General features: G+C 37.2%; 1 protein-coding gene across 1 annotated transcript in view; it reads right to left on the bottom strand.

The window, feature by feature from the left end:
- Positions 1-17,166, bottom strand: part of NCAM1 (neural cell adhesion molecule 1) — a 455,625-nt gene extending 438,459 nt beyond the window's left edge. The window contains 1 exon segment of the mRNA XM_051986988.1: positions 16,711-17,166. Coding sequence (XP_051842948.1) covers positions 16,711-16,762 — 52 coding nt within the window. The 5' untranslated portion in view covers positions 16,763-17,166.
- Positions 17,167-18,796: the final 1,630 nt, after the last annotated feature.

Genomic DNA, 18,796 nt, shown 5'->3' with positions numbered 1-18,796 from the left:
TCAACAAAAGAGTAAAACACAATGTTTGAAAGGATCAATAGTGTAATGCCACAGCCTCTACTAGAGATCCAGGAGCCTAATGAAGCTGTTATGCCAATGACCCAATTAAATCCTGAGGCAACTGGCCTTGAAGCCCAACCAATCCAAATCTGAATGGATTTCCAAAGTCTATTACACATTAATTTTCAAAGGAGAATAATCCAAGAAAGATAGATTATCAATCTGTAGATAAAAGAACCCACATTTAAAAGACCCCGTCTTTCAAACATCACATGAATGATATTGTTGTTAGTATCAATATCTTTCCAGGAGAAGGGAAGAGAATAAGTATTTCTATAGCACCTACAATGTGCCAGGAATTGTACCAAAAGCACTACACATATAATCAATGAGATATATAGACATATCATTTGACTCCCTAATTCTTCTGAGATCCAAAGGTGAATCTACTTATTACTTTTGACACCAGAAACTTAAATAAGAGTTATCAAATTAAGATAATCACAAAGTTAGAAGTTAATAGTGAATAAGAAGAAATAGTCTCTTGAATAAAGGAAGAGGAAATAGAAAAATAGACCTCACGAGGTACAAAAGGAGTAAGAGAAGTGTGAAAAATACAGTCACAGAAGCCAAGGGAAAAGAATGTATCAAGAAGGGAGTGGTCAATATGATCAAATGCTGCTGAAAGAGAATAATGAAGTCATTAATTACTGTAGGCAGCATTTAGAGTAGGAGAGAATGAAGCCAGATTAAAAAGGGTTGAGGACTGGGTGAGGAGCAAAATAGATGGATCAAGTATGGATTAAGCTTTCCCGAAATTTGTTAGTAAAGAGAAAGTAAAAAATAACACAATGGTTTGAAAAAGGTAGGAGAGTCAGGAATAGCATAGGGAAGTTTAAGCATATTTGTAGGATAAAAGGAAGAAACCAATAATTAAGGAAAAAATATTTTTTAAAAAAAAGGTACTGATTGATGGAATCAATCAATCAACCAATAAGTATTTCTTAATTGCTTATTATGTGCTCTATGGATACAATGAATGAAAAAATCTCTTAAGTAATAAACTTACATGAAAATGGAAGAGACAATAAGGACATATCAAAATATATGCATGATGAATAATTAAATACAAACACATACAAAGTAGTTAAATATAAGATAATTTGAGAAGAACACAAGCAGTTCACAAAATTAGGACAGACTTCATGTAGAAGATGGCCCTTGAGCTGAATTTTAAAGGAAAAGAGCATCTCTATGAGGCAGAAAGAAGTGTGCATTTTATGGATAGGAGATAGCCAATACAAAGGAATGAAGGTAGTTAATGAAATGCTTTGTATTAGAAACAGTGAATTAAGTTTAGCTGGATCATAGAGTGTTGGAAGGAGAAGTAATATCTACTGAAGTAAGAAAGATAGGGGAGTGCCAAATTGTGGAGGTCTTAAAAGCTAAATAGATTATTTTAGTGCACTAAAAAGCTCAAAGTTCTTATCCAGACATTTAAGGTTACTAGCAACATGGTCTCATTCAACAATTTTAACATTATCTTGAATAATATCCACATGCTGAAGTCAAAATAGATTACCTCTTGAACAACCCAAGTTTTATTGCCCCTTGCTAACACTCCTCCTTATATCTCTAATGCTTTCTCAAAATCTAGAATCATAAATCAACAACCTTCACTTCATCATGTCATCCCTTTAAATCTATTGCTTTATACTTCTCCACTTTCCAGCTAAACTGCTTGAGAAAGCCATCTACATTTGGTACCTGTACCACTTCTCTTCTTACTCCCCTCTAAACCCTTCACAATCTCACTTCTGACCTCATCATTCAAATGAAATTTCTCTTTTCAAAGATATTAAATGGTCTTTTAATTTCCAAATCTAATGGAATTTTCCCAAGCCTCATCCTTCTTGGCCTTTCTGCAGTATTTGACACTGTGGGATCACCTTCTTCTGGATACAGCCTCCTCTTTAGTTCTTCTATGAGTCGAACTACTCCTCAGGTTCCATTGTTGTCATTTTTTAATCCATATCATTCCCATTAACCAAGGATGTTTCCCAAGGCTCTGTTCTGGACTCTTCTTTTTCCAATATGCTATTTCACCTGGGGCTCTCATCAGCTCCCAAGAGTTTAATTATCCTTTCTATGCAGATGATTCCCAGATCTACTATCCAGCTCCGATTCCTTTATTTGACTATAATTTCACATTACCAACTGCTTTTTGGGCATCTCAAACTCACTATGTCCAAAATGGACCCCTTCTCTCTTCTGAACTTAGATATAACTCTCAAACATATCACCATTCTCCCAGTCCATCCAGACTCACAATCTCAGGGCCATTGACAACTCCCCACCCAGTTATTAAATCTTATTGTTTCTACCTTTATAAAATATCCTATTGATTCCTTTTCCCACTCTTATTTTCCTCCACTTATAAAGCACCTCCGTAGCAGAGGCCCTCATCATCTCTTGATGGACTATTTTAACATTCTTCTAATCCTGTCTCAAGTCTCTCCTCATTCCATCCAAGCTCAAGTCAGCAGCCAAAATGATTTTTTCTAAAGCCCACGCTTTAAAGCCCATCTCAGTCTTCATATCCCATTCAATAAATTCTAATGGATTTCTATTATCTCTAGGATCAAATATAATGCTTTTTGTTTTTCAAACCTCTTTATAACCTGGCTACTTCCTATTTTCCAGTGTTCTTACACTTTGCTCCATATACCCTATGATCTAGCTACATTGGCCTCCTTGCTATTCTTCCCCCACAACAATCTAGTTGCCTGGAATGCTCTATCTCAACACCTTCATCTCTGACCAAAACAAGACCCCTCCTTGTCCTGAACTTCCTGTCCTCCTTCAAGATTCAACTCATATTCTTGTTGCAACAGGAGATTTTCACCAGTTCATCTAACTGCTAACGCTTTCCCTCAGAATCAGGTAGGTGGCACAATAGGTAGAATATTAGGCTTGGAGTTAGAAAAACATGGTTTCAAATTCAGCCTCAGATTCATTAGCTATGTGACCTTGGGGACAAGTCTCTTACTATGCAAATATCCATGAATATTTACTTCCCCAAAAAACTTCATAAATAATCTGCTTTATTTAACTATTGCAAGCAAATAACCACATCATTACTTGTTTTCAAATATAACTAAAACTAATTTTTAAAACTTCTTTAAAATGAATAGCTTTAAAAAATAAAGTTGGGGCAGTTAGTTGGTGTAGCAGGTAGAACACAAGCCCTGAAATTAGGAGGACCTGAGTTCAAATGTTGCCTCAGACACTTAATACTTTCAGGCTGTGTGACCTTGGGCAAGTCACTTAACCCCAATTGTCTCAGCCAAAATAAAAATAAAGCCAATGCCTATCTCTGTGTTATAAATGATAAATTAAAAATTAAAAAACAAAACAAAGATATTTTGTGGGAAAAGATAATTTAACTAAATCTTCAACCTAGTTGCTTAAATCTGACCAGACTAAAAATTCTTATTTAAATTACAATGTATAGATTCACAGGGTATTGGAAGATGAAGAGGACTTAGAAATCACCTAAAGCCCAGAGGGATCTACCCAAGTTCAAGAAACCAGCCAACAGTAGTTCTAGAGGTTTGGAACTCACAGCTCCAGGACTTAACCCAGTTCAGATAAAGTTGAATCAAATCAAAACCATCATAAGTCAAGGTTGCACAATTTAATAAAAAGAACACTTGGACAATCCATAGCCTCCCTGAATTTCAGTTTCTCCATTTGCAAAATGGGGATAATAATACTTTTATGTACTTCTTATGAACTGGTGTGAGGATTTAATGGGAAAATGTATGACAAGCACACTATAAAGTGTTATGTCAATGTAACCTCTTACTAGGGTCGGCTAAAATTAGCTGACTCATTTCAGTTTCATATCCTATCATCATCCTACATGTTGTCCTTTTAAAGCTTCATTTAGACAGCTCATTTTTCTCTAGTGAAAATTTTAAACTTCTGATGAGTAATACCAAGTAGAGAAAAAAAAATAAAGCTGTGTAAGGAATAATGCCCAGTTATCTCTGACATTTTTCAAGGTTGAATTGGGTGTCATTCAATATAAAGCTACAATGTAACTAAACACTTTGAACAACTTCTACTATTTGTATTCTTTGAGCCACTAGATACAAAAACTAAATAAATAATGGAGAAAATTTCAAAATACAGGAGAGAAAACGAGTTCTTCAGTTCTCTAGTAATGATAGGATATGTTTCTCACTGCTCAATATGTCCCCATATTACAAACATAGTGGTGCTAGGTGCAGAGCAACTTTTAACTTGGTACCAACCTACATTCATGTTCTCTCTGAGAGGCACATACTTTAGTGGAAGGGCCAGGTACTACATGGAAATGATACTTTATAGTTTTAAAAGTATTCACATAAATCATTTCATCTGAGGTTCACACTGATAGATTTTGCAAGTTATACAGAATAAATACTTTCTCTATATGACAGAGATGAGATTTAGACTCCTTTAAGCATCACATAGCCAGTAATCAGTGTCCAGGATATCTGGCTTTTGTTTCTAGTATAATATCTGATGTATCATGATTAAAGATGGACTCTTTTATAATTAGGTTGCTGAATATACCTGTATAGTTATTTGATGGGGGAGAAACAGAGAAGAACATGAAGTTTGGTTCAGTTATAGTATTGGGAATCATCAGCTTTTAAGTTTTATTTTTCCTCACTTGAACAAATATGTAAATGTACTTTTCACATGTTTAGAGACAGACTTAGTAAATACTTTATATAATGGTTAGAAAACTAGGAGTAAAAACTAGTACAAGAAAGCTTTTTAAAGTAAAAAAAAAAAAAACCCTAGCTTAAGAAGTCTCAATTTCTCTTCCTCAATCCTTCTTTTTGTCCCTAAATATGTCTCTATCTCTATCTTCCTAGTTATCTCTTTCTCAGTCTTACTCCCTCTGTCCCTTTCTCTTTATTCACATACCACATTCTGCTCCTGATAGACCCACACTTATAAATTCCCTTCTCTCACTCCTCCTTTACTGACATTTCATATATAGACCTGCCCATAGCTACACAATCACTGCTTTCTCCTTGATACTGTCTTCTTCCCTCTTTTATTTATTAAAGCTACCACCCTTACTCATTTGAGGAAAGGATTAGTAGAATATTGACACTCACTTGCTACTTGCCTATGCCATGCTTCATAATCTGCTTGGAATAAATCAGGAGCAGTCTCAAGCCCTGGGGGAACCTAACTTATGAGAGGCAGCATGATATAGTAAAAATAGAGGACCAGACCAGAATCAGAAAAACTTGTATTCAAATTCTCAGACGCTAGTTGTCTGACCTTAGCAAAGTCTTTAACATCTCTCTATCTCTGTCTTCTGATCTGTAAAAACTAAGGTTTTTGAACTCTATGACCATCTAGATCAATTCCAGCTCTAAATCAATGTTATAACTGTCTTAGTCTTGCAACTCCTGTATTGGCTTGAGGTCTATACTTTACATTGCACCTCAGCCCTCTTCTTGCTATTCTTTCTGTCACAGATTTGGTACTTATCTCCCCCAAAGCCCTCCCCACCAACTGTTCCCCAACCATCAGATCTTTATTGTCATTAATAAGTGGAAAGCAAATTCTGAGCAAGAACTTTAATAAATTTATTCATTTAACTAATTAATGAATGCCTGTTTTGGATGTCATGGAAAAAAGAATACAATTTTATTGCATGGTCCTTACCTTCCAGGAATTTATATTCTATTTCAGACCTAAACAGAAACATTTCAATAGTACAAGGCAACATATGATTAAGTGCGCAAATAACAGGAATGTGCTACAGAAATTCTAGAAAAGGAAGCCATTCTTAGGTGTTGAAGTGGTTGTGGAAGAACTAATATAGATTTGCTATGTGTCTTAAATGATGAGTAAAATTTAATCAGAGGGAAAAGAGTAGGAGAGATAAAGAGGAAAGATAAGCTCAAGTCTGAAGGATAGTTAGAGGACTGGACTGTATGGAATGAAGGGACAATTCATACTGGGGAATAAGGGAAAATAGATTAAATAGGGTTGAGTTTTGTTATAGAGAATTTTGAATGCCAGAAATAGAGAAATAGTTGATGTTTTTCAGACATCAAATTTAACAATATGAGGAAAACAAATCGATCTATCAATCGGTAGATTGATCTCCTAAGAAATTTTGGATTTATGAAAACATCACCATAGCCTGAGGATGAAAGTGACTCTCAAAATGAGGATTCAGGAAAAAAGATTTTTCCTCTGTGCTTGAGACAATATAGATGTGGGGCAATTTGGCTGGCTGTGAAACTGATCAGGCTGTAAAGTGATCAGGATTGACTTAGAAAACAGATGGAATTTGCCTTACAGAATAGGATGTTTCTGAAGACTTACAGAATGGTAATATTTTAGATTCAGAAAGAAATTTAGAGATACATAGTAGAGCCACGATCATAATCCAGGTTTCTTAACTTTAAATCAGTGTTTTTTTCCTTACATTACTCACGATCAAAATAGATGTATACCACCATAAGAAATTGCCAAGTAAGTCATAGATACAGAAAACATAGATAAAAGGATAATTATTTATATTATAAAAAGAAAGTCTGCTTTTAAAGAGGGCCTATTAAATGACTCAGGTTCCCAGGTGTACTTGACTATGAGAACAGTAATAAGAGCAACATTAAAACTAACTTAAAAGTTTAAGATTTATGGCCAACAATCAGAAATGGAAAGGAAACATGACAAAAATTTTCAAATCAGTCACATATGGAAAAATATTTATTTTTAATACGTTAGCAATTATTCTTTTGCATAAGGCAAGGACAGCTACAGTCTTCCCTTATGTAAACCTCTCAGCTTAGCATCTTTATTTTGATAAATCAAAATATAATTTAAGTGCACTAGTGGAATTTATTTTTAAGTTTTTTTTTTAAACTTAAATCCTTCTGTAAAATTAATAGTCAACTAGTAAACTGTACCATTTGCAAATCAGAATATGTGTGTATGTGTGTCAATGTGTATGTTGCTTGCAATTAAGATCAACTCATTTTGAGTTTGTGCTTTGAATAGAAAGGAGAAATTTTAAAAGTATAACATATGGGTTGAATCTGTAGGATTTGGTAGAAATAAGGAGTAAAAGAAAGAGAAATAAAAAAATTCACAATCCTGAAAAAATGAAAACATGAAAGAGGCATTATTTTATAGGGAAACTGAGAAAAGTAATTAATATTAACAATAACAACAACAACAATAACAACAATAATAATGAGTTATCTAGGTCATATAGCTTGTAAATGATTAGAATTCCAACTGAGGACTTGGGACAATCAGGTCTAGTTGACCAAATCATTTTCCTAAAACACAGATTTGACCATAAGACTCTATAATCAAAAATTTTAATAAGTTCTCAATTGCTTCTAAGATATAAAACCATCTGTCAGCCTTCATATACAGGGCTCCCTTTTCCATAGAATATACTTCCATCTCACTTTTGCCTCTTAGAATCCATATTTTTCTTTAAAGTTGAACTGAACATCCATTTCTTCCAGGAAACCTATTGTCCTCCCAACTGTCAATATTCTTCTTCCCAAATATCTTGTATATGTGTATCTGTGTATATATTACTTTCCTCCCCCTAGGTTCCCGGGGCTATTTCCAGTCATCCTGACATATATCTGACTACTGCACTCAGATGGTTCCAGAGGAAAAAGTAAGTCTATTCATATGCATGTCATAGCATCACTTCCCTAATGTCATGGTTGTCTTTGAGAAGGAAGAACAAATAACAACAACCCTCACCATTTTTTAGAAATGATGAATAGAGTTTCTTCTTAGTGTCTTTTTAGGGCTCACTCCAGCCAGTCAGAGGAATAAAGGGAAGAATAATAACTAACATTTACATAGTATTTTGTTTAATGTATAATTATTTGAATCTCACAATAATTCTATGAAGTAGGTAATTTTTATTATCCCCATTTTAAATAGTGAAACTGAGACTCAAAGTGGTTAAGAGCATGCCTATGGTCATGTGTCAGAATGGTATTAAAGAAATCTAGTGGATGCCATGTCCAGCACCCTATCCACTACAGTATCTGTCTTTCCATGGGAGCCAAAAGAACTTCCACAGTACACAAAACAAAACAAAAAAAGTACCAAAACCAAAAAAAAAAAAAAAAAAAACCAAGAATATTAAGGAGATTAATGACCTTTCATGTTGGTTAAAATGGTTGAGAGTTCAAAGAGAATACAAGTGATGAGGTTTATCCCAGAGAAGAGTACTGTTGACTTTGGAGAGAATCATATCAGTGGAGTACCCATGATTACACATGGAAACAGAAAATAAATGAGAGATTACACAGAAAAAAAGTGGAGGCATTATTTGTAAACTCATCATTCAGATATCTGGAAAAAGGTGGAAAAGAGATAACAGTTGCTAACTAAAAAATTTGAGTGAATGCTTTTAAAATGAAAGGGAGGAGGACAAAGGAAAAGATCTTGAGGACTGAGAACAAATCATTGTTTGAAAATGGCAAATTATCTATCATTCTTTAATTATGAAAAGAGTATTCATTTTTATTTCTGAGGCTCAAAACAGAGGGATATATTATTACCCCTGTATTCTTTCTACTGATTAGGTCAAAACCTAGATTTTCCATTTAGTTTTTAAACTATAATATTATATAACCAGCATAATTACTGCATTACACAAAACTGGGAACACCACTGACTATCCAGATGTTTTACTAAATAATATTATAGTCAGAGTAAGTGGAGAATTAAAATGTTATTTAGATGAAATATTCTTTAAAATTTTGCTTTGGAAGGGAATTTTTTTTTAAATTCTGACATGTTGTTTTTACTTTTACTAGTTTTAATTTACCTAATTTGTTGGAATTAAAGGCAATTTATTCAACTACTCAATTTGCTGGAATAAATATAGCTAAAATAATGTTTCTTGCACAAGATTTATATAGGACCTCTTGATTGGCAAAGAAATTAAGCACTGGTAAAATCCAATTATATAAATCCAGAAAATAAGGCAAAAAGAGACCAAAATAGATGTCAGGGAATTCGTATATTTTATTATTAATGACCATAATTTAATCTCATAATAATACAGATATTTATAGTTTTCTAAGCACTTTACACACAACAATGCTGAGAATTAGATTTCATTTATGTAAGAACATATAGATTCAATATTATTTTTGATTTATATAGTTCTAACAAGCTCAGTCTTTTGATTTCCCGTCACATGACTATTTTAAACCTGAAAATGAAAAGGTAAGGAAAATGGCTATAAAAATAATTGAAGCAACACAATACAAATAAAAATACAGGGCTATCCAACTTAACATCATTGCATAATACACTCATTAACACACTACAAGTTACAAAGCATGATATGCATTCTATGTGTATATATATTTACAGCAGTACAGCAGTACAGCAGCAAGTACTGAACCTCATTGATAGAGAGAATTTCCTCATAAAATACAACAATAACCAAACCCCAAACTTAAGGTCTACTGCCAGCTTTTGGACTTCCTCCTAGGTAGCCTAGAGCTCTGTAACTTGATTTAGTCCTTGTTACAAGTTTATATCTTTGTTCTTCCAGAGATACAGTTAAACAAATAAAAAACAAACAAAAAACTCAATCCAAATGCCTTTATCTGTAGCAATCCTATTCACTAACAAAAAAGGCATAAAGTTAATTGCCCACTTGATAGCTTCTGTAACATTTATGAAAAAAAAAAAAAAGAACAGAAACTTCATTCCAACTGCATTCTCCTTCATTGCTTTTCTCTCACTTGGTGGGTATGTCATTTCTGCCAGATTTGGAGTTACTCTCTACTTATAGCTTTTGACTTCATCTGGAGTTCAAAGATGAAGTTCTGCCTTCACCACAAGAGAAAGAATGGACTTTACAATTTCTCCTTTATCTTTTCCTTCTTTCCTTCCTTCCTTTCCTCCTTTCTTCCTTCCTTTCTTCCCTCCCTCCTTCCCGCCATTCTTCCCTCTCTCTCTCCCTCCCTCCCTCCCTCTCTTCTTCCCTTTCTTAGCTCTGTCCATATCAGGTATCATAACCTTATCTATAGGTACCTTAAACCAAAACCACTCTGATTTTCATTGGCCACCAATAGGTTCTAGATCAAGTCCTATTTGGTCATTGTTTGAGTCTTGATTGAGTCAGATTGAATGTAAATAGCAATCATTTCTGTTTTGGTCAGAAACTCTGAGAGTCTTCCTCTTCCAGATTTATTTATTTAGATTTTTTTTTTGGACTAGCTGAAAGAGTAGGTTCTTTGCCTCAGTTGCTACCTAGCCTTAATAACTAACTGGATGTGGCCTCAGTCTAAATGAGACCTGTTGAAGACCTTAGCTTAAAAAAGGCCAGGGTCTCCTATTTCATCCAGGACTATCTGTAGTCATCCTGTTCTATATCTTGCCACTAGACCCAAATGGTTTTGGAGCAGAAAGTAAGGCAGGTGACCTTGCCCATCCCTCCCTCACTTAAATTGTATGTCATGGGAGGTGATGCCATCCCTCCCCCTTTTGAATTACTGATTTCTCTCTCTCTCTTTTTTTTAATACTGTGAACTCCTTGCTACTGGTCAGTTTTATCTTTAATATCTAAAATACTTCACATAGTTGTGTTAAATAAATGTTTATTGAATAAATGTGGATGTACTTAATTTTATGACTCAGCTCATATCTTAAATCACAAAGCAAATAATCCGTAAATGGTTCTGTTGCACTCCTTGGGAGGATATCTATTGAAAGGCAATTCCAATATCATATTTAATGGACTCCAAATATCCTATCCAGAAAAGTGGTGTATTCTCATTCCCTTGAGATCTTCAAAGGAAAACTGACCAATTGTTGGGAATGTTATAGACTCTTGAGGGAATTCTTGGTCAGGTATGCTTTGGACTAGATTTTTTTCTAAGTTTATTTGCAACTATGTTATTTTGTGATTTTTCTTATTTTAGCTTTATTTCTCCTAGCATTCAACAAAGATACATATCCTTTAATAAATATTTGTTGAATGGATTAACCAAAATGAATTTAGACAAAATAGTCAAGGGAGAGTTTCAAGTGAAAGGGCAAAAAAGAGAAAACAAAACAAAATGCTGCAAAGGACAAACAACCATTGCTATAAACACAATCATTAAGCATATGCAATGTGAAACAGACTAAGAGTTATTTTAGTCACACCAAAATGTAAGAAGAGCACTCACCTTCAGCAAGGAATAATCTAGTACAGAAGGACAACAATCACATGTGTAAGTAATGCACACAGAAAAATAATATGTAACATTTTTCCATTTAAAAGTCTATTTTCAAAAATAAGTAATTGTTTTTTGAGTCATATAAAGACAATTAAAAACGCTGGATAAGGAAATCATTCATGTGTTCATTTTAACCATTTTAAGAACCTAATCTGAACTAAATCAATTATTATTACAGCTGGAAAAAAAATACTGTATCAACTTGGCTTGAAAAACATTTAATTCAATGGCTGCATGTAGAAATAAGACTAAGACATAGACTAACAGTTTATAAGTATAATGTATTGAAACTGCCTGAAAGCCCGCCATTTGGCACTCAGACTAACATCAAAAGGCGATGTTCTTAATGAGCATCTGCAGCTGAGAGGCAGCATTTCAACATCATGAACTGAAAGGGCATAATGGCACTACTGCCAAACCCAAATAATTTACATCCCTTTACATCAGCAATGGTTTTAAGGTTTGGCACTGAGAGTTCCTAAACAAAAGGGGCTACAGCCAGCACAAATCTGACCTTCAAAAGTGCTTCTGTGATTTTGCTGTCCAACAGTAGTCAACATGTCTAAACTGTATTTTTTAATCACAGCTTCATTATTTAGTTCTTTTAATATCTAAAAGTCCACATCCCACATTATTCTTCAGGGAGGTATATGGCAAACTATAGTTCCCTTTCTACATCTCATTTTCTTACAAGGCTGCTCTCAGACTTGTTGAATATTTTAAAAGAGCTATCAAACTGTCTCCTATCAAAATTCACTCAGAAATCCCTGCCTTTTAAGAAAAGCAATCTAAGTCTTTCTTATTCAAAATTCAGATCGCCTTCATAATCCACAAAGGAGACAACTGATAGAGCTTTTCAGTTTTGCTTAACTTGGAAACACTTTATTAGCAATAATAAAAATCTTTCAACAATCTGTTCCAAGGAATGGCGTAGATAGCCTCTTCTTTACAAAGTAGCAGGCATTTCTTAAGTCCATAAATTGGTTAGATCACTCAACTGAAAAACTGTCAGCTATAAAATTCGCACTAAAACATTTTTTTTCCTCGAAAACATATAACAGTTGTATACTCAATGACTGAAAGGTACAGGAAAACCTTTTAAAAATGCATTTGTCACTTGCTAGCTTTTCCCTGTAGACTGATGATAGCAGGTGCAGTACTTCCTTCTTCCTCACTTTCAAATGAATCTGCTTCTCTACAATTCTCTCACCAGAAAGTTCAAATCTACTTTTAACAATAAGGAATTAAAAAAAAATTAATCTTTTATTTTATGCTAAAGTACAAAGACCTATCCAAAAAAAAAAAAAAACCTAAGTATGTGTTTATACACTATTACATATACATATAAGCAGTTATACTTTTAATACTCAACATAAAGACTGGAAATAAGTTAATAATAAGTTAAATTCTTATTTTCTTTTTAAAAAATCTACTATGTCAGAAATCTTAAGCTTCAAATATCAAGTAATATAAAGTTTCCAAGCTGTTCACAATTTAATAAAGTTGACTACAAGAAAAGTAGAGAAGCCATCTCTTTGGTTCATGCTAGCTGAATTACAATAATTCTATTATAATTTGAAAGGAAGATGATATATAAATTTTACAGACAGATTAAGCCAACTTCACAACATTTAATTTATTTGGTCCCTGATACTTCTAAATTCTCATGTGTCAATGTTATATATTATACACACAAAGTGTATCATTCCAACCATGTCACTAATTCCTATGAAGGAAACTTGCTATTAGTTTTTGCCAGTTAATGTTTAACTCTAGCTTCTTGCCAAGCAAACATTGAGGTAAACCTCTGTGATTGGAAATTTGAGTTCTTAGTTCTTAGTTTGAGTTTTTAACATGCTATATCTCTCCCCAATCCCATCCAATGACTGTAAACCAATGGATTCCGGGGCCAAGAAGTCTGAAAAAAGACCATGACTCCTATTAATAATCTCATTACAAAAAACAAAAAAATTAAAATAATTTGGATGTAAAGTTTGAAATATTAACTAAGGTTTTTAGGTACAAAATATATGCAAATTTTCAGAGCTTGCTATATAAGCAGATACAGTGAGGCAGTTTCTGGACCATATTTTTTTTATTTCCATAATTTGACATATTTAATTTTATCATATTGGAATATAGTACTGTATTAGTTTCTATTTTGGAAATGTTGTATTTTGCATATTGATATTATTATAATGACCCATACAATATGGGTCTGTATAGTGTTTACATCATTCCTAACAAAAATTTGCTGAAATGACTCATGTTGTACACACTTTATAAGTTAAATATTCATAGATGTGTAACTTTTGTAAAAGATAGTAAAAGAACTGCTTTCCAATTACTATTATCTTTCTACAATAAAATCTCCTGTACTTTCCAGATCCACATAAAAAAAAAAAAAAACCTAATACTCACTAACATTGCATAATTACTGATGAATACAGTCCACTATTCCAGATCACTTAAACCATAAAATTCGGAAGCCCAGCTAGAACAGAATCCAAATTTCAGAGGAAAATGAAAAATCTTTCACTTTTATCTTAAACACAGTACATCTAAAATGAAGACAGCATTGTAGCTAGGTTTGTGTATCTGATAATAATCAATGATTACATTTTCATGGATATATAGAATATATTTTCCAAAATCTACCAGTTACGAGTAAGCACAGAATGTATAGCAATGACAGGACAATCAAGAGAATTTTTGGTTCTGTTCTGTAATTTCATCAAAGTCCTCTTGGTCTTTTAAATCTTGTACATTCCTTTTTAGAACTTGATTAGTAAAACCTGGGGTTAAACTTCTTCCTTTTGTTAAACAACCTGCAAGGTAGGCACTTCTATGCTCAACCCACCCTTCGCCACTGGCGAGCCAGAGCTGCTTCCCCAGAATGATGAAGTAGTACTTCTCTCACCCCCCACTCTCGACAGCTGCCAGAACTGAGAAGTCTGAGGGGAGGTGCTTTCCTCTCCCCTCTCCCCCCCATCCCCGTGGTCTGGAGAGGTCACGCCTGGTGACTCCAGGGCTGGGTACCCCTTACAGTGTTCGATCGAGGCTGGCTCTATGCCCATCCAAGTGGGATGGGAAGTATCCCTTCCTGGCCAAACTATACCCAGGGGAAATGTCCCGGCCTTAAAGGCCCAGCCCAGTTGGGGGCCAAGTATCAGTGACCCTGTTTGCCCCACACTCGGGAGACCCCGACAGGAGAATGAGACCCGCAACAACTCCCATGGAAGACCGCTTCCCGGTGGGGCAGGGAGGTGGCCCCAGATTGACACGCCCACTGCTTCAGCTAGCCAGCCCCATTCCCCACCCCCAACCATGGTCCCCGCGGAGACCAGAAAGCTTGAGTTTCTCGCCCCTCACGGCGGCGGCCGGCGGTCCGAGCGAAGCGGCGCGCACGCGCGGCTCGGAGGCTTGGGAGGGCGGGGGCTCGGGGCCGGTTCCCCTTTAGCTCCAGCCTCGTCCTCTTCCCGATCCCGGCCGGGGATGAAGGGGAGTTGGGGTGCGCCCCAGAGAAAGTGGAGCGCCAGCCGGGAACGGAATAACTCGGGCAGGGAATTCTTGGGATGACGACCTAGTCTCCATTTTATTTTTTTTCATAAGTTGAAAGAGTGGGGAAGGAAAAAAAAAATTGTGTGTGTGTGTGTTTTTGGGGGGTCCGCCAGCAGGGCGGGGTTTTTTCTCCAGACCGTTAGACTCGAAAACCGGGCGACAACCGTGGCAGCTCCCAGCCGCCGCCGCCGCCACCCGCGCCGCAATAAAAATCCTCTCGCTGCTTCCCGCCCAGCCAGCTCCTTTCTGATTGGTCGCCAAGGGAGAGTGGCCGGGGGGTGGGGGGTGGGGTTCAGGGGGAAGATGGGGTGGGGGGGAAGGCGTTCCTAGGCTCTTGCTTACCCGGGGGAAGGAGCTCGTGTTAGATGTTCCCCCAGACCGGGCTCCTCCCTTTGCACTCGGGCTGCATTTCGACCCTGCCCCTGATAGACCCCCGAAAGCAGGTCTAACCGCAGCAAGTAAGCAGACAGGAGCGTCTGTGCTTTTTGCCTTGGCCTCCTTCAGCTTCCCTACCCCACCCACCCCCTGAAACTTGCAGCAACCCTTTCTGCACGAAGCCCCGCGTTCTCTACGACCACCCCCTCCACCCCGATCTTCTGTCAACAAACACGCTGGGAGGAGGGAGTACTAACTGGGTGGGGGGAACCCGAAGCTTCCTCCAAGGAGACTGGATTGGAAATATACCAAAAATGAAGCTCCCACCTTCACTCCGCCGAGACTCACTCAGCGGCACGTTAACACACTACATGTAGCATCACTTCGGTCTTCTTGCTCCTTCTCTATTGTTTCCACTTTGTAATGATGGGGAACCTCGCCCAAAGCAAAGAAGATAGGGGGCGAGGTGTTCCATATAAGTACCTGCAATTATTTTCTCTTGCACCAAACAACATTAACATCAACGTGCAGAGAAAGGGGGAAAACAGACCTGGCAGCCCCCAGCTCACGCCCTCTTCGCCCTCCGCCCCTCTCTGCACTTCCTCCTGTCAAATCACAGCGCCTATATCATTCCATCCCTTTTGGTTTTCAGGGCACCGCGAGCAGGATTTCCAACTAACCAGCAATTTGGCAAATGAAAAACTCACGTCATACCCATGGGGGGGGGGGGAATACAACATCCATACAACCCAGCTTTTCTTCTCATTTAGATCCAATTTTGCAAACCGTTATCCTGACTACTGGGGGAAGGGAAGAACGAGAAAGCAAGAGGGTTCACTTTATTAGATATGAGGAAAATCATAGAAATGGGGGAAAGTAGTGGAGAAAAGGTTTCCGAGGCCTCATTGTTCGCTTTTCAAGAAGCTGGTGCTGAGGTTTAGATCCGTCTGAGCATCTGGGAAAGGCTGTGCTTTTCCCGGTTCATGTATGTTCGGCACCACCCCAAGCCCAGCGTTCCCCTCTCGCCAGTTCTCACAAGCCCCCTCCACCGAACCCATTGCCTTCGCAGAGAAGGGAGGAAAGAGAGAGAAAGGGGGAGGGGGTGTAAATGCATAAGTGTAGCCCTCTGCCCATCACCACCAGCAGCCCAGCAAGGCTTCCCAGGAACCGTCAGCCCCACTCCGACTGCAGCCGAGTACAACAAAGTGAAGACTGCAAAGGGAGGGGAAGCCCGGCATTCACTACGTGGGGAGACAGCTCATCAATGGAAAATCCATCTGTATCCCAGAAGGGTGGGAAGGGAGAACGACAAGGCTCTTTTTGTATTTGTTAGGGGGCAAAGGGGGGTTTTATTTAATTTGAAGCTTTAGCATTCAATGTAAAACTGCCTAAAATAATAGTTTTCGCGGGAGGGAGGAGAGGGAGAAAGGAAGCAAGTAGCAAATCAGATTTTAAAAAGATGTACCTGCAGTTCCCAGGAAAAACAAAGTCCAGATGAGATCCTTAGTTTGCAGCATTGTAATCTGCTGGCTGGGAAGGATGTTCTTGCAAAGGTAATTTTTTGTGTTCCCCCCTTGCAATGAGTCTGGACGGCGATAGAGCAGAAGTCCTACAGGCAGACAATTGCCAGTCTTGGTATTATTATTTTTGCAGAATTGTTTCCTGCCAGCCGCTGCCGAGCTGCGTTCACGCGCTGATCAGAGAATGAGTGACAGTCCTAGCCGAAGCACACTCGGAACTCTGGGATCCTTGCGCTTCCCTGGTTTTGCTTTGATGGAAATGAGGATGGGAAAGAGGGGCGGGGGGCGGTGGGTGAGAACCTCGCTGTGTCCTTCCACCACACCAGCTACAAATAGTGCCGAACATCAAGGAGGTAAGAGAGACAGGAGAGGCAGATGCAGCCGACTGCAAAACACGGCCTGGATTTTGCAGAAGAGTTGGAATCTTTCACACGCTGTCTCCAATGCAGTGCTGGGATTTCTTCTTTTTCACACTTCTCCCCCGCCCTCCCCCACTACGTCTCCGCTGCCTATCCCTCTTTGCCCGTGGGTTTGTTACTTTAATAAACTAAGGGCGATGTGACAGTGTAAGAAAAGCACCCGAGAGGACTAATAAGACCTTTCATTTGTATAGAGATTCAGTTTCAAAGCGCTTTTCACATACATTAGGTCATTTGATCCTCACAATACAAGGGGCACCCAGAAGCTGAACTCACCAAAATTAAAAAAAAAAGTGTAGGAATGAGGATTCTTGTATTTTGTTGTTGTTTAGTTTTGTCTTTTCATGAATGTGAAGTTGGTTCTCCCACAGAGAAGAAATACTACAGCAAGCAAACAAATCCCAAGGGATGGAGGTGGGAAGCAATTTAAGTAGATGAAAAAGCAGATGTTTAGAAAGACTTTCGGGGAAACACTGGAAGAAAATAGGGGTGTTTTCTTATATGTCGATGCTTAAGACTGGTTTTCTATTTATTAAGAAGCCAAGCGTTGTATTTCAAAGAAAACATCCTGTTTTACAGCAAGTTCAATATAGTGACCAAGAATCAAATATGTTTTCAGATTAGACATGTATTAAAAATTTTGAAAAAAGTATCTGGGAAAATGTATGGAATTTTAGTCACTAAAATGTTAGTATAGTTCTTCTAAGCTCTTTGGAAAGGAAATGTAGGGAGAATAACTATTTCTGGGAGTTAGAGCATAAGTAATCCTTGACCTCAAAGGATTTTACAACACAAATATTTAGGGGAAACAATTCCAAGGTATTATAAATGTTACACTAAAATATACAAGATGATTGACAGTCAAACCCATCTTCCTGTAAAAAAGGCTTCCTCTGTCACTACAGGAAACAAAATCTCTTTATCTTTATAGGTTGCAACTACTATATATAGACTCACTTTCCTCCTTAAGTGGCTCTGTAATAAGGATTCCCACTTGTAGTCACATAAGGGGCCAGCAAGGTCAATGTTATTCAATTCAATAAACATTTATTAAGTCCCTGCTCTTTGCAAAGCACTGCTGGGAAGACCAAAACCCAAAGAAAATAGTCCTTGACCTCAAGAAGCTTACATTCGGCTTTGTTTTATATTACTAGTTCTCTATTATTTAGCAACTATCCCTGTTTTCTATTTTCAAGAAAACAAAAGGATATCATTTTAGACAGGCAGAGTATCCATGATCTACCTTTTATACAGAGGCAACCTGCAAAAAGCTCTCTACTCATATTCACCCAACACATAGCACAGATTACTGGGTTTGGAGTCAGAAAACATAGTTGGAATCTTGCCTCTGATATTTATTTTTCTATGGTGTCTTCAACAAACCTTTTTCCTCTCCTTCCCTTCAGTAGCCTCATGACTATAAGAAAAGTCAGAGAAAGACATGAGGTTGTAATATGTCATTTGAGGAAATGGAAGAAATGTTACAATATTTCTAAGAATCTTGTAGCCTACATAGTAGCTGTTATTTGTATAGAATTCTGTAACCAACATGACAGTTGATATGCTTCATGGAAGAGGGGACACCTTGGGTAAGATTAAAACAGTTTCCTTC

This window comes from Antechinus flavipes, chromosome 3 (genome assembly GCF_016432865.1).
Source record: "Antechinus flavipes isolate AdamAnt ecotype Samford, QLD, Australia chromosome 3, AdamAnt_v2, whole genome shotgun sequence".
Lineage (NCBI taxonomy): Eukaryota > Metazoa > Chordata > Mammalia > Dasyuromorphia > Dasyuridae > Antechinus > Antechinus flavipes.
Note: the sequence above shows the minus strand (reverse complement) of the source record. Positions and strands in the feature narration are given on the sequence as shown.